This window comes from Hyperolius riggenbachi, chromosome 9 (genome assembly GCF_040937935.1).
Source record: "Hyperolius riggenbachi isolate aHypRig1 chromosome 9, aHypRig1.pri, whole genome shotgun sequence".
NCBI classification, from domain to species: domain Eukaryota; kingdom Metazoa; phylum Chordata; class Amphibia; order Anura; family Hyperoliidae; genus Hyperolius; species Hyperolius riggenbachi.
The window spans coordinates 204,963,920-204,980,076 of NC_090654.1; the positions used below are offsets into that span (position 1 = coordinate 204,963,920).

Consider the following 16,157-nt stretch of genomic DNA (forward strand, 5'->3'; position numbering starts at 1 on the left):
AGGCTCACTAACAGGCTTAGCACCGGAAAACTCTTTTTTACTCCGGCGCTAACACTTAGTGCCGGTTAGGGAATCAAGCCCTTAATGTAAAGCAGAGATGCAAATGTCATATGTTTAGTGGACAATTCCTCCATGCACTTAGGCTTCCGGAGAGATTTTTATTTCTTTTGACCCATTACACTGTTTGATGGATCCCAATGTTAGTTGGAAACCTCCCAATGCTATTTTCCATTTTGTATACACTTTGCCTCTTTATGCAGTGAAACCCAACTGGACTAAAATGTTTAGAGACAGTTATTGTTTTGTTTGTTTGTTTGTTTGTTTGTTTGTTTGTTTTTCCCCAAGAAACTTTCACACAAACACTGGAAAAGCCTTGAACAGATGGTTCTTTTTATTTTGAAATAAAAAAAAAAAATTCCCAGTCATGACAAATAAGATAGGCAAACTCTCATGAACTTAATAACCGCATTTGTTTTATTTATAAAGTAATAAATATGATGGCGTGTAAACAAACTGTACAATGGCTGCCCATGTCTTCGATATCTTGAGTTGGAGGTACTGTGTACATTTGAACAAGAGAGAGAATGTGAGCTGTTTAGAAGCACTTCCTGTGCACAATGGAGGGACCTGCCTCATCGTATTCCTGCTTGCTGATCCACATCTGCTGGAAGGTGGACAGAGAAGCCAGGATGGAGCCACCAATCCATACAGAGTACTTACGCTCAGGTGGGGCAATGATCTGTAAGAAGAAGGAGAGAAGAAGGTGAATGTTCAGTCAGAGTAACCGATGAAATAAGTCACGACTTCCTTTGTGACAACTTGGGTCTCGTAAAATGATAAGTCTGGTATTACAGCCATCACCTTACATGTCTTAAAACTCATCTTTGAATAAAACTCCAGCGTATGTCATTGACGGTATGTAACTTTTTAGCAGGAAATGGGTCTTCATATTCCTCTAAACTCAAAAGTTCCTTCTCAACCATCTGTTTAGTGTTACTATTACTTTCTGGTTTTAAAGATAGGTTTGCTGTTACTTTTCAGCGGTGGTAGCACGCTCATTTATATTGTTCATTGGCTAGCTATGTCAATTAAGTTGTTCTTTTCTTCATTTTGTTTTAAACATTATTGTGACGATGTAAAGTTTTTGGGTTGTGCTCAGAACTCACCTTGATCTTCATTGTGCTTGGAGCCAGAGCAGTGATTTCCTTCTGCATTCTGTCAGCAATACCAGGGTACATGGTGGTACCACCGGACAGGACATTGTTGGCGTACAGGTCCTTGCGGATGTCAATATCGCACTTCATGATGCTGTTGTATGTGGTTTCATGAATACCGGCAGACTCCATACCTGGGAAGTACAAGAAGATGATCATGAGTTGCTTGGCTTGACAGTCAGCATGCAGAACAGGTGCGAACAGTCATGAATGGAACACATGCTGCCAAATGGACAACAACTGCCTACAGAACTAAGCATGTGTTAGAGCCTTAAAATGACAAAGGGTCTTTGTTGTAGTCACAGCCAGTACTGACTGCAGCAAATGGTATGAAAACATTTCACACAGTTGAAAATAAATCTATAATTAACAAGACTTCACCAGTAACCAGTACTGTAGACTATGGTATGGGCTATGAATCACTGTAATACATGTTCTGGCAGTTTATTCTGGATTAGATAGAAAATGTAAGATCTTGTTTTCTTGTCCTGTCATATACTGCTCACTGTAGGATGAGTAAATATAATAGAAAAAATAGATTACTGCTAGTGGATCCTCAACCAGGGCTATTGATGAAACTACTACAAAATTAAAACTGTTTATTTGTGTTTGCTTCTATGGGATGTAGAAATACTACTTATTTTTTTAGGATATTTTATAGTTCACTGGGTCAGAAACTAGCTGGTACTTTCCAATCTGTGAATACATCTGCAGACCAACTGATCTCTATGGGACAATCTGTCTCCTGCTGTTATCTCGGCCAGTGCCAGAGTTGTGTATATCTCAATGGTTAGATACTAGTACCTCAATGGTTAGTTAGATGCAAGTTGTAATGCTCACCAATGAAGGATGGCTGGAAGAGGGTCTCTGGGCAACGGAAACGTTCATTGCCAATGGTGATGACCTGACCGTCAGGAAGTTCATAGCTCTTTTCCAGGGAGGAGGAAGAGGCAGCTGTTGCCATCTCATTCTCAAAGTCCAAAGCCACATAGCACAGCTTTTCCTTGATGTCACGGACAATTTCACGTTCAGCTGTAGATATGAAAAACATGAAGTTAACATAATGAAAACTGCTTTCACAGTATCTCATACTAGACCACAGACAGCTGTTTGTATGAGTGAGGAAAACATTTTTTAGCCAAGTTCTTTGCCACACTACATGTCCTACAGGCTTCAACTGTAATAGTGAAGATGTGCAGTAACCAATAACAACCAGTAATCTGTGGGCTAGTGAATAAACACAGATTCCTTGTGATGCAACCCCCCTTTGTACATGTAATATGGAGGGCAATGCACATATATCGTATTATATCTACAGTGTAAAAACACATAAAGCTGATTCTGAAGTTTCCCTAGGCAAATGGAATATCAGCTGACATGAGGTAACTATAGCATTTTCACAATAGTTCCTGTGTTGGAAATCACAAGGTATAGCTGGTGCTTTCCTCACAGTCATCTGACTGACATGCTATTGTGTGTTAATATGCCTTACATCTGAAAACGTGCCATTATAGTTGTCTGTGGTCTGATACTGATGCTGTTATGTCATAAAGCTAGCTCTGAGCATTAAGACCTTTGAGATTCAGGCCTTAAAGCAGAGAGTGTGCAATAAGCCAGGAGATAGCATAACACTTGCCTGTGGTCACAAAGGAGTAGCCACGTTCAGTCAGGATCTTCATGAGGTAATCTGTGAGGTCCCTGCCAGCCAGATCAAGACGCATGATGGCATGGGGCAGAGCATACCCTTCATAGATGGGGACATTGTGTGTGACACCATCACCGGAGTCCAGAACGATACCTGGGAATGAGAGAAAAACAGCAAAGAGATGAGCCTCAGCAGCGGCACACTCACTGTACATAACAGAACAAGGCTTGGTTCACATTGCACAGATCAAAAACTGATCCTGTAAAAACTGATCTGTTTTCAGTTTCAAGCAGATCAGTTTCTTACATTAGGAATCAGTTTTTCATCCATGAGTTTTATTCCGATCGCCACCCGCCTGGTATCCCCATCAGCATCCGCTGATCTGGAATTGCCCAGACTTCCCAAACTTGCGCTATATTCCTCGGAACGGAATGAACAGATCCAGATTTGCACAGGATCCGTTTGCATCTGTTTGGATCCGTTCCAATCCGCTAAATGGAACATTTTTTGTGCCAATGTGAAACCAGCCTTAAGCTGGCCACACACTATAGATTGTAACACAATGTTCTTAGACTATTGATTTTAAGATGATTGGCAAAGGGTCCAGATCAATTGAAATGTCTTAGAAAAATCTAATTATTTGTCCAACTACTCCTACATGTTCAGACTCTCCCATTCAACTAAACAATCGCATCTGATCAAACACTATTGAAAAGAAACAGTATCACCATTTTTATAAAGTACATGCGATCATTTTATTAAATTGAAAGTGCCATCGAATGATCACAGTCAAAACATTTGTGGCCATCATTAGACTTAGTGTCCTTATTTTGGCTATTTCCTCCTCTAACAAAAATGAGAGAGAACAGTAGAAATGAAAGTACACCTAGCAGCAGTAGCAGCTGCCACAGGCCTGTGCGCTTTCAAGGAAAGGAGAAGTAGGAAATTCCAAAGTGATCTGATAATGATAAAATAGTTCATGTAAACAGAAAGTCTCTCTGGCTGTCACATAGGCCAGGTGACAGGACAAAGCATGGGAAATGGCAGTGAGCAAGGCCAGACTGTAGACTGCTTGCAAGCACTGATTATTATAGCACTTGCGGCTTCTTTCTGCTTTCTTATCTGCATCCTGGCTTAAAGGATTTAATCTTTAAGGGAAAAAAGCAACATAGAGCTGCCAAGCACTTACTGTCACTTCTTCCTCAGTACACATACAACAGACAGATGTTGATGCCCGCTGTGTTCAACACAAGCTACCACGGGGTCACAACCCTCACACACAAGTACTATTCTGGCTAATATAAGCCAGTATGTTTGTACTGCTAAATAGGCTGGATTGAGAGACAAGATGTCTGTGCCACCAGATTAAGAAGATTAAGCCTCCCATGGCATTCTGTATGAACTTGCTGTGAATTAATTTGAATTTGAAGCTTTATTGAGAGTTAGTTTAAAATAGATTTAAAAAAAAAACTGTCACTTTGCTGACCTTTTCCAGGCTAAGCGTTCATAGTGTTCTGTTTATAATAATTGTTTACTCAATATTACAGCGGGACAAGTGACATTCTTTACAATAATTAGAACAACACAGAACTACCTAATAAGAGAAAAGTTTGTATTTGTCTTACGGGGGAGATAGTTAACATATTGGATAAAAGGATTCATTATGGGGCCCATAGCTACCAATCAGAGATCATCTGTTATATGTACCATATAGTATAGAAGGAAAAGCGAAAACGTTCAACTTCCTTTTAAAGATATTCACATCTTTTGACTTAAAAAGACAACATGTAGTGGTCCCCCGTTCTCACCTGTGGTACGACCGGAGGCGTACAGAGACAGCACAGCCTGGATGGCAACATACATGGCTGGGACGTTGAAGGTCTCAAACATGATCTGGGTCATCTTTTCACGGTTAGCCTTGGGGTTCAGGGGGGCTTCAGTGAGCAGGGTGGGGTGCTCCTCTGGGGCTACACGGAGCTCATTGTAGAAGGTGTGGTGCCAGATCTTCTCCATATCATCCCAGTTGGTGATAATACCATGCTCAATGGGATATTTCAGGGTCAGGATACCTCTCTTGCTCTGGGCTTCATCACCTACGTAGGAGTCCTTCTGACCCATACCCACCATGACACCCTAAAGTGGAGAAAATGGAAGACTGACGGTAATTCATAGTCATGAGGACTGATAACACATGATGCCATTTTATCAGCGCTCCCTTAAAATGTGTCCTTAAGCCTTGTTGAGGGTACATGTAGTGATCTCTGCCAGTTCTAGTCATGGAGTTCATAAAACCCTAGATCAGTGTACCTCCGACCTACAACTCAAGGTGACAGAATCATTACTCAGCGGGAATTACTGTCATCTAGCCCCGTATTTTGCACAGCTCATCATCCCGATGACCCCAGTGCCAAAGTGCCCAGTAGAGTCTCTGTGGAACTTGGCAGGGCCTCTCCGTAAATGATACTAATGGCCTGTTGGCAAAGCTTAATTCTAACATGTTCAGCTTCCCCTCATGAGTATCTGGATGTTAGCAATGCGTCTACAGTTATTCCTGCTATGGCAGCACCATTCATAGTGTGCCAGCAGCAGTGACTGAATAACAAGGCCAGCCTCACCCAGCACATGGTATGGCAGAAGAATATGAGCAGACTCTAATCTGCCTATTAATATCTGGCTTGTCTTATCCCTGAACCTTACAGGACAAGGCTTGTGCACTTGCTATTTTTATCCCCTAGTAGTAAAAAAAAACAGGGAACTATTAAGAGAGGTAGATTTATTGGCTGGCTGCTAATGAGCTGTGAAACATTTAACTCTTGCTTGTCAGTGAGCTATAGAGCAGTCGGTGTATCTAGACGAGCTACGCTCTTATGTGAGATTCGTATAGAAATGCAGGTAATACATTTTAGGCCTAATTCACAAAGCGGTGCTAACAGTTAGCACGCTGGTGAAAAGCCCTTTATCATGCCTAAACTCAGTTTAGGTGTGATAAGTTTAGGTGTGATAAGTTTAGGCATGATAAGTTTAGGTGTGATAAGTTTAGGCGTGATAAGTTTAAGCACCAACTGGGTTAGCACCGCAGTGCACAGCTGATCAAAAGTTTTGCACTAGCAAAGTCTGGTGCACTTTGCATAGAGTTTAATGGCGCTGGTTTGCGTGCAGGATTTTGCGCGCGATCTAAACTTATCTAAACTTAGCATGCCTAAACTTATCATGCCTAAACTTATCATGCCTAAACTTGTCACGCCTAAACTGGCTTTTCACCAGTGTGGTGCAAAGGTTATCACGCCTAAAGTCTTTTAGGAGTGATAACTGAGTTATCACCGCTTTGTGAATCAGGCCCTTGGACTATATAAGTCTAGTTTATAGCTTTGAGATCTTGAAATGAGGTAGAAAACAAATTAAGTTTTCAGGATAGACTTGTACCCTACAACGCTATGTGTGTTCTAGTGTAGAATTATTTTATAATGAGAAAAGTTTGCATACCTGGTGACGAGGGCGACCAACGATTGAGGGGAACACGGCACGAGGAGCATCATCCCCGGCGAACCCAGCCTTTACCAGCCCTGAGCCGTTGTCGCACACCAAGGCGGTTGTCTCCTCATCGTCACACATGTTGGCAGGTTAAGCTCTGTAAGGGGAGGAGAGAATGTAAAGCCTTGCGTTCCAGCCTTGCACACAGTGAAATCAGCAACACATGCCTCAACGCATACTGCAAACAACTGAATTACTAAATTACTATTCTCACCCCAAAGTTACCTGTGTGCCAGGGTTTGTGGATAATTACCCATAGCAGCAATTTTGTGGACCTACTAGTATTTATTATTACAGGGGAAAGCTGCCCTGGACCCACAGAAAGCAGTCATAATATACAATTTGTCATTTATAACACTACAATTGTATTTGAATGGTCACAGCGTGGCACTAACATTCCCTAATTAAATAACCTAATTTACCTTTAACCATTTGTCATGTGTAACATTACAGGATAAAAGCTCTAATTCAATTACCTTTTTTTCCAAAGTTTTCACCTTATCAATAAAATGCTTTTTAAGCCCCCATCAAGTACTTGTTTGTACTTGTTGGTACTTTATTAACTGCAGAGTGCTGAAAAGTTATTGTAAATAGGAGATGAAAAATGATCTCCTAACGGAAAACTTATTGTAGGAGAAAAAGGTGAATTGAAGAAAGCCCATATCTGACTGGTTGTTTTCATAATTAACATTACTTTATTAAGTAAGGCCATTTACATTTAAATCCACTCTGAAGGCTGTTTTACTTATAGAATTCCGATATATCCACAGAGCTCCAAACATTAGTCAAGCCTGATTTTATTATAATTCATAAAAAGTTAAAAAGAACAAAAACTATGGGTATGAAGCTTTTTTTGCTATAATAATAAAAACTAACATATTCATTAGTAATTTTGTAAAAAAAATAAAAAAAAAAAAATTGTAATAATAATAACAATAAATCACTACTGTATTGGATAACAAACTATTGGTCAAAACAAATAATTACAATATTAAGTACATTTCCACCCTCTCCACCTTCCCATAGCCCCAGCTTATCACATGTCTGGGAGCAGCTGTCTTACATACAAATCCTTACTGCACATGTCCTCTACATTCTGGGCATACTGAGGAAAGTCATAAAGTGTTAACCACTTGCATGCAGTAAGAAACAGCAAGTAAGTGCTGACAGCGATTTGCTCCACTGTAGCTGATTTCGGGGTTAAACTCCCCATGTGGTTAAACAGTTGCAACAACAAGGGAGATTAGGATCTGTTAAAACTATTGGGGTATTTTAAGGTCATCTACTTTTACATTTCAGTGAGGCAAAGCTAGATACATTTCATTTCCTCGATGTTGGGTATTATTTAATTGACTTTTTCTCCTAAATTTCCTCCTAGGTGATATTCTTACACCTTATCAATAGGATGACTTTTAAGTCACCAGCAAGGAAGAAAATACATTTTAACCCACTTTTTGGTTCTTTTTCATTTGAAGAGTGTAGAACAGTTATTCTAAACAGAAGATGAAAAATTATCTCCTAAGAGAAAACTTAAGAGAACACGCGAATTGCATTGAATAAGAGCTCTGTCTGTAAATGACAGATCGACTATAACTAGTGATACAGTAATTCTATTCTATTAAAATATTCTTGTGTAGTGATAACATGAACTAGTTAACTTTTAAAGCACACACACTCAAAAAAATGTGCAACTGCCACACATTGCTGTCTTTTTCATAATCTGGAAGACATTGCAAGTAGCACAGGTCCCAGAATGCTTTGCGTCCAGCATCAGCTTGTAAAAAAAAAAGTTGTTCAGGATAGAAAAACAGCTTTTAGTCCAGTTTGTTCAGCCTTCACTGTTCAATAATCCTGCTATGTTCAAACCCGGAAGGGCCAACATTATTTTCAAAGACCAAAAAAAGTGACTATCTCCACAAAAAAAAAATCCAAAAAAATGGTAGCTTGACTTTGTCCCAGTAGTCTAAAAGTGCTGAAATCCATCTGACAGGAGGAAGCAACAAGCCCTCTACAGATCTCTGCTGGTACTCACCTGGTCAGCGCAAGAGAGCTGGCTGCTGTGATTGAAATTGGCTGGGTGCTGCCTAGGGGACTGAGCTGTCAATTTATACTCTGCCTGAAGATGGAGAGCCAGTGGAGAGCTCCACGAGGAAAGGCAGACGGCCTCTCCTTATTTGGTAGCTTCTGGACCATTGAGTAGCAAAGAAGCCATTAATGGAGTAGGTGAGGGGGAGGGCAGGGTCCGTGGACCCCCTAGCCCATGTATGGAAGGTGTGGAGGTGGGGAGAGCACTACGAGGGATGGCCAAATAGGGATTCCCAAAAAAGCATGTCTGCTATGCTGGGTGACAAAAAAAAAGAAGAAAGAAAAAAACTGTACAATGAAAGAAATAGTACAGAAACAGTGACTGCTTAGGGTACAGACAGGTGCAACACAATTGGAAGAGGAGGGGGGCTGGGACTGGGAGGGGGAATAGCCGCTAGGAAGCTGCTGGCTGGGGTGATTTGTGTTCTGTTTAATACAACTCACACAAGAGTTTAATTTGTCACTGACTTATATATTAACGATGAACTAAGAAGCCTGCTAAGCAGTACAGAGAACGCTACACTGAGATCACTTTTTCCTTCAGCCTTTGGCAGGAGACAGCAATGAGCACGCTAGCAAGAGTGACACACTAACACCACAATGTAACACCTTTGTAATCCCCTCAGTACCACTGGGGCCTGTAGTTAAAAGTGTCAAAGCCCCCTTATTACCAGCACATCCTGCGTATCTGATGTCATACAGCCACATTCCAAAGCACGCCATGCTTAAAGCATACATCAATCTTATGCAAAACAGCATTCAAGTTATGAAGGTGTTAAATTATCTGTTTATTAAAAAGCTTGAAAGAGATCGAGTCCTTTATTTTTTTTCTAGGATAGCATATATGGAAATAGCTGTTGTTTGGCAGAAGGTTGAAGACTTGCCCTGGGACAGACAGTGATGCCAGTGTGTTCTGAATGGAAACCCCCCTCTGCTCTAATGGGAAGATGCAATTATTGCCACAATACAACATTCCTTACTAACTGAGGAAGAATAAGGAGCTTGTTTGTGTGTAAAACGAATGATATCTTTTCTACTGAACACGGAATATCAACCAAAAATGTTCTTGAGAACATTTTGACACAGTGAGAATGGTTTTAAGGTGGACCTGAACCCTTGCGCAGGACAGAAGAAAAACAGAGAGAAATGCACCCTGTATGTATTTAGAGAATTAAGCCTGTCTAATTCTCTCTCTTCTGTGACTAATCAACACCGTAATTTGATCTCTCAGCTGTGTCAGCTCAGGAATCTCCTCTGCCATGGCAGAGCAGCTAATTTGTAAACACAGGATCTTAACCCTATGTCTGCTTACGTGAAAGAAGGAAGTAGACACACTGCATGTGTATTGCAGGATTTTTATAAGCTGTAACAAAGGAATCTGAAAAGCGCTAGCATTTATAATTTATAGAAAGAAAATTTGAATTATGAATTAGGGCAGGTGGCCCTTAAACTTTTAGACCAAGGGCCTGTTCACTGTTTTTGAGGCGTATATGCAAAATAAAGGGAATTTGGGCACCAGGATATAGCCGATAGTAGAATGTCAGTAATATACACCTTTATTCTACTGTATTACAGTACATTTTAGTTTGTAAAATATCAGTATATGGTACTGATATTTTACTACAGTTAAACCTAACCCTACCCTCACACAGAACCCTCCCCCCGCCGATGCCTAAACCTAACCCCTCCCCCGCCGATGCCTAACCCCAAACCCACCCCCCTGAAGCCTAACCTTAACCCCCCCCCCCCCCCCCATGCTCAACCTTACAACCCCCCTTCCTGATGCATAACCTTAAAGGTGTTATCAGGCAAACTAGTGAAAACGAGCTTTACTCACCTGGGGCTTTCTCCAGCCCCTTGCAGCCAACTGTCCCACGCCGTTCGCCCCGGTCTCCGTGCACGGTGACGAGGACGACCGCGGGATCGGCCTCATTGCGCCTGCGTGAAGCGCCGCTGTCAATCCCGGCCATGTCGGCCACGGCGCTGCGGCCCACGTGGCCGTAATTGACAGTGGCGCTTTGCACAGGCGCAGTAAGGTCGGCCCCGCGGTCGGCCTCTGTACCATGCATGGAGAACGGGACAGCGGTGGGGAGCGGAGTGGTCGGTGTGGGACAGTCGGCTGCAAGGGGCTGGAGAAAGCCTCAGGTGAGTAAAGCTCATTTTCACCAGTTTGCCTGATAACTCCTTTAAGCCCCACCTAATGCCTAACCTTGACTATTCCCTTAAAAAACTGAAAAAATTGGCAAATTTGAAGGGAAGCTGTGGGTAGGACCACTAGGGTCTTCAAAGAAAGTTTAGGTGAGAACGTTTACCTGATTGGGAAAGGTTTTGGGGGACACTTAGTATCCAAGCACTTTGCTGATAAACATGATAAAGACTCTACACATTTAAAATATTGTGTTATTGATTCAATTAAGACCAATTGGAGGGGTCAGAATTGTATTAGGGATGTGTCTCGTTTGGAGACAGAATGGATCTTCAAATTGTGAACATTACGCTCGGAAGGTTTGAATGTAGAACTTGATATCAACTGTTTTATTAATAATTCATGATATGCAACAACTTTGTGATTGTGTCTGTAAGTTGGTCCACAATAATGTTATAAAAATTGTTGTTTACAATACCACTAATGTCTGCTCCAATTTTAGGGAGCTTTAATTTCACTCATTTAAATTGGGTTCTCTTTGACATCCATGGCTACAATTACTAGGTAATGCCCAATGATGTTGATCCAGAGATGTTATCTGATTGTTATCTGGAGTCGGGAAGGAATTTTTTTCCCTTTTGGGGCCAATTGGACCATGCCTTGTAAGGGTTTTTTCGCCTTCCTCTGGATCAACAGGGATATGTGAGGGAGTAGGCTGGTGTTGTACTTTGGATGTATGTCTTTTCTCAATCAAAATAACTATGTAACTATGTACACTTACTTATTTATGCACATATAATCTAATAAAATGGGCTGTTTGCTCACAATATTTCTACCTTCTCTTTCCCTTAGGATTTTCCTGACCTTTTGGCCCTCTATTGGGCGTATGATATGTTTTTCACGCGCACCTTTTTCCGCTCTAATGCGGATTTTACTTGCGTGCGCGATATACATTTTTACATGTGCTTTCTAGTTGATGCGTACTACTTGACGCGTTCTTTCATTATGCATGCGCGGCTTCTGGACGCATACTTTATTACCCATTCGCAGCTTCTGGATGGGTACTTTATTACGCATTAAGCGATGACGCTTACTATGCAACGTCTATTGGAGCGTAGACCAGGAATATTACAGTGAAAGTGGGCATCCTGAATATGTCACTGCAGTGCCTCTTCTTTAACAGAAGTGATGTTGGGAAAAAATGTTATCACCAGCAACTGGATTCCTTCAAAACTGAATAGGGACAAATATATGCATTTAAATGATTGTGGTTGCGAACAGAACAACCTCCACGTCCCTTCACATACTGAGCACCCTTCACAGAGCAGGATGTTACGCTTGTTTTATGTAGGCTGATTTATTTATTTAATATTGACCCAAATATTCTGCCGGATTGCAGCATATTTGCCAGACAGCAAAAACACATTTTTCTCCAGTTAAGTGTCAGGACCTTGGCAGGGCTTGGAGAATATCGCCCTTCCAAGTCCTCTGAAATCAATTTCTTTGACACATCTCGCTGTTAACATTGTCATTTTCATTACAACAGCCCAAACTGCCTAGGCCAAATTGCCAATAATTTATGGCTCTTAAAAGTATTAATGCATTCCATGATTTATTTAGATCTGGGATGCTGAACACTAAAATAAATAAAAAAAAAACAAAAACAGGCTAAACTTATTGATGGCCTCTCCTGTTTTGATATTAAAATGCAGCTCAACATTTATGAAAGAAAACGTAAGCATTGCAAAGATTTTTGCAGATGTTTCTAAACATTGTCTAATTTACAGCCACAATGGAAGTGAGTTGGCTGCACATGAGCAGGGAGCAGACATTTGGCATAATGGATTCTCTGCAACTCCAAGCTCATTCAGGTTGCAAAAATGAAGAACAGAAACATCCACAGATGATGGATTGCAGGGCCGGAGCTACCATACGAAAAAATGGGCAATTGCCCCAGGGCCCCAGAGTCTGTAGAGGCCCCCAAGGTGTCCCTCCCCGTCTTAACTGTTGCTCCCCAGGGACTCTGCGGAGTCTTTGGCAGAGTAGCGTCTCATCTGTGCTGGTGGGCAGGTGAGATACTACACTGACATAGACACTGCAGATGTCCTAGGGAGCCCAGTTAAGTTGAGAGGTGATTGGGGGAGGATCAGCAGGCAGCTCCGGAGCCCAGGAGGGAAATTTGGCTGCAACAAAAGGCCCCTAATGACGCTTTTCGGTCAGAGGGTGTCTGTTGGGGGGGCACCAGGCTAATTTTGCCCTAGGGCCCAATTTTTACTTGAACCGGCCCTGATGGATTGTTATGATGACTGCCAGGAAGTTAAAGCACACCTGAACTGAGAATAAAGGTAAGAGATGATTAATAGTTGTATGTGTAGCAGTAACCGTAACCAGAGCATTTCTGAAGTCTCCTTCTTTGAGCTTTAAGAGATGTGGTGATCTGTACATTCGGTTAAACCACATGAGAAATAATGACACTTTAAACTTTTCAGCATTATCCTGTTATCAGGGTCCCGAGCGATAGTGATGATTGTAATCTACTAATTACAATTACACCAAATTACGCGTACATTTTCACAACTAAGACTATATAGGTAGTTCCCGGTTAACGAACGAGATAGGGACTGTAGGTTCGTTCTTAACCTGAACCTGTTCTTAAGTCGGAACAATGTGCTATCTCTGTCCCCTGTACCTCCTCTGTGCCCCCCTGTGCCTCCAGTGTCCCCCTCTGTGTCATATCCACCCTCTGTACCTGCTTATACAAGTTTAAAAGACATTTTTTCTTTGAATTTTTAAAATCGATTTTCTCAAAAACTACAAGTCCAATTTGAAAAAAAAAATTGGGGGTTTGTTCCCATGGAAACACTGAATCCATGTTGTTCGTATCGGCAAGTCGTTCGTAAGTCGGGCGTTTGTAAGTTGGGGACTACCTGCACATAATTGCACATTCATAATTCAATTGACTTTGTATAATCATTTGTAATTATGCATGAATTTACACATAATTTACGCGTAAGTTCTTGCCGACTTAAGACGGTGAATTGCAAAGCCCCCATACATGCTATGGCTACCAAAATTGGTACATGTGTTAAGTAGAATACTAGGTACAAGTCAAAAAAAGAATTTTTCAAAAGTACATTGTAGTTTTTGAGAAAACCGATTTTAAAAATACAAAGAAAAATGTTTTTTAAATCCAGAAAAATGACAGTTTAAAAACCAATTTTTTTTGTTGCATTTTTAAAATCGATTCTTTCAAAAACTACAAGGTCTTTTTGAACTAATCTATTTAACATATGTAGCAATTTTAGCAGCAATAGCATTTATAGGGGCATTGCTATTCACCTCCAAGTCGGCACAAAATTACGCATAGATTACATGTAAATTAATGCGTAATTACAAATGATACCAAATACAGTGGGTTGCAAAAGTATTCGGCCTCCTTGAAGTTTTCCACATTTTGTCACATTACTGCCACAAACATTCATCAATTTTATTGAAATTCCATGTGAAAGACCAATGCAAAGTGGTGTACATGTGAGAAGTGGATCGAAAATCATACATCATTCCAAACATTTTTTTACAAATAAATAACTGCAAAGTGGGGTGTGCGTAATTATTCTGCCCCCTGAGTCAATACTTTGTAAAACCACCTTTTGCTGAAATTACAGCTGCCAGTCTTTTAGGGTACGTCTCTACCAGCTTTGGTTTGCTCAGCTTTGCACATCTAGAGACTGAAATCCTTGCCCATTCTTCTTTGCAAAACAGCTGCAGCTCAGTCAGATTAGATGGACAGCGTTTGTGAACAGCAGTTTTCAGATCTTTCCACAGATTCTCGATTGGATTTAGATCTGGACTTTGACTGGGCCATTCTAACACATAGATATGTTTTGTTTTAAACCATTCCATTGTTGCCCTGGCTTTATGTTTAGGATCATTGTCCTGCTGGAAGGCAAACCTCCACCCCAGTCTCAAGCCTTTTGCAGTCTCCAAGAGGTTGTCTTCCAAGTTTGCCCTGTATTTGGCTCCATCTATCTTCCCATCAACTCTGACCAGCAGCCCTGTCCCTGCTGAAGAGATGCACCCCCCGAGCATGATGCTGCCACCACCATATTTGACAGTGGGGATGGTGTGTTCTGAGTGATGTCAAGTGTTAGTTTTCTGCCACACATAGCGTTTTGCATTTTGGCCAAAAAGTTCCATTTTGGTCTCATCTGACCAGAGCACCTTCTTCCACATGGTTGCTGTGTCCCCCCCCCATGGCGTGTGGCAAACTGCAAACAGGACTTCTTATGCTTTCTATTAACAATGCCTTTCTTCTTGCCACTCTTCCATAAAGGCCAACTTTGTACAGTGCATGACTAATAGTTGTCCTATGGACAGAGTCTCCCACCTGAGCTGTAGATCTCTGCAGCTCGTCCAGAGTCACCATGGGCCTCTTGACTGCATTTCTGATCAGCGTTCTCCTTGTTTGGCCTCTGAGTTTAGGTGGATGGCCTTGTCTTAGTAGGTTTACAGTTGTGCTATACTCCTTCCATTTCTAAATGATCGCTTGAACAGTGCTCCTTGGGATGTTCAAGGTTTTGGAAATCTTTTTGTAGCCTAAGCCTGCTTTAAATTTCTCAATAACTTGATCCCTGACCTGTCTTGTGTGTTCTTTGGACTTCACGGTGTTGTTGCTCCCAATATTCTCTTAGACAACCTCTGAGGCCCTCACAGAGCAGCTGTATTTGTACTGACATTAGATTACACACAGGTGCACTCTATTTAGTCATTAGCACTCATCAGGCAATGTCTATAGGCAACTGACTGCACTCAGATCAAAGGGGGCCGAATAATTATGAACACACCACTTTGCAGTTATTTATTTGTAAAAAATGGTTGGAATCATGTATGATTTTCGTTCCACTTCTCACGTGTACACCACTTTGTGTTAGTTTTTCATGTGGAATTTCAATAAAATTGATTCATGTTTGTGGCGGTAATATGACAAAATGTGGAAAACTTCAAGGGGGCCGAATACTTTTGCAACCCACTGTAACTACGAAAATAATTTGCGCTATTCCCCCGAAATTTCACTTTACGATTACAGTGCGTAATTGCATATTACAATGCATAATTATGCATTGGCGTAATTTCTGCTCATCACTACTAAGCAATGCCAGGACCCCTCGGGTCTCCCCCAACTTGTGGACCCCGGGGCCCATGCAAAGTTTTTGCAACATAGTAACTCACCACCAGTCCTGGTGGGTGTGCTGCTCCATTAGTCCGGTCTCTCTCATCCTTATCCTCACCTGGATGCATCTTCTCAGTGAGTCAGCGACGTGGCGAATGTCATTATGCAATAACATGCACTGTATCTCTAAGAGATTAAAGATGGGAGTGCACAGAGCAGTGAAGTAGTGTGCCAGCCAGAACAGGTGAATCGCTATGCTGCAGGGGCCTCAGGGAGCACAATGAAGTTGGGGAGGTGAGGCAAGCAGCCAGCTGGGGGCCATGGGAGATGAATTTGCTGCCAGGAGGGGGTAGGTGTCCGAGGCCC

At 41.6% G+C, this 16,157-nt stretch overlaps 1 protein-coding gene across 1 annotated transcript; it reads right to left on the reverse strand.

The window, feature by feature from the left end:
* Nucleotides 1-368: 368 nt before the first annotated feature.
* On the reverse strand, nucleotides 369-8,527 carry ACTC1 (actin alpha cardiac muscle 1). Its single transcript, XM_068253902.1, has 7 exons — nucleotides 8,423-8,527; nucleotides 6,343-6,487; nucleotides 4,668-4,992; nucleotides 2,851-3,012; nucleotides 2,055-2,246; nucleotides 1,167-1,348; nucleotides 369-739 (listed from the first exon to the last, which is right to left on the reverse strand). The coding sequence occupies exons 2-7, from the start codon at nucleotides 6,469-6,471 to the stop codon at nucleotides 596-598; spliced, it is 1,134 nt and encodes a 377-aa protein (XP_068110003.1). The 5' UTR covers nucleotides 6,472-6,487; nucleotides 8,423-8,527; the 3' UTR covers nucleotides 369-595.
* Nucleotides 8,528-16,157: the final 7,630 nt, after the last annotated feature.

Excerpts from the sequence above, each read along its gene's own strand:
- ACTC1 (XM_068253902.1), bottom strand. The coding sequence starts at position 6,471 with ATGTGTGACGATGAGGAGACAACCGCCTTGGTGTGCGACAACGGCTCA. Across the intron at positions 1,349-2,054 it reads CTTCCAGCCATCCTTCATTG|GTATGGAGTCTGCCGGTATT; the intron begins GTGAGCATTACA and ends TGTACTTCCCAG. Across the intron at positions 740-1,166 it reads CAAGCACAATGAAGATCAAG|ATCATTGCCCCACCTGAGCG; the intron begins GTGAGTTCTGAG and ends TTCTTCTTACAG.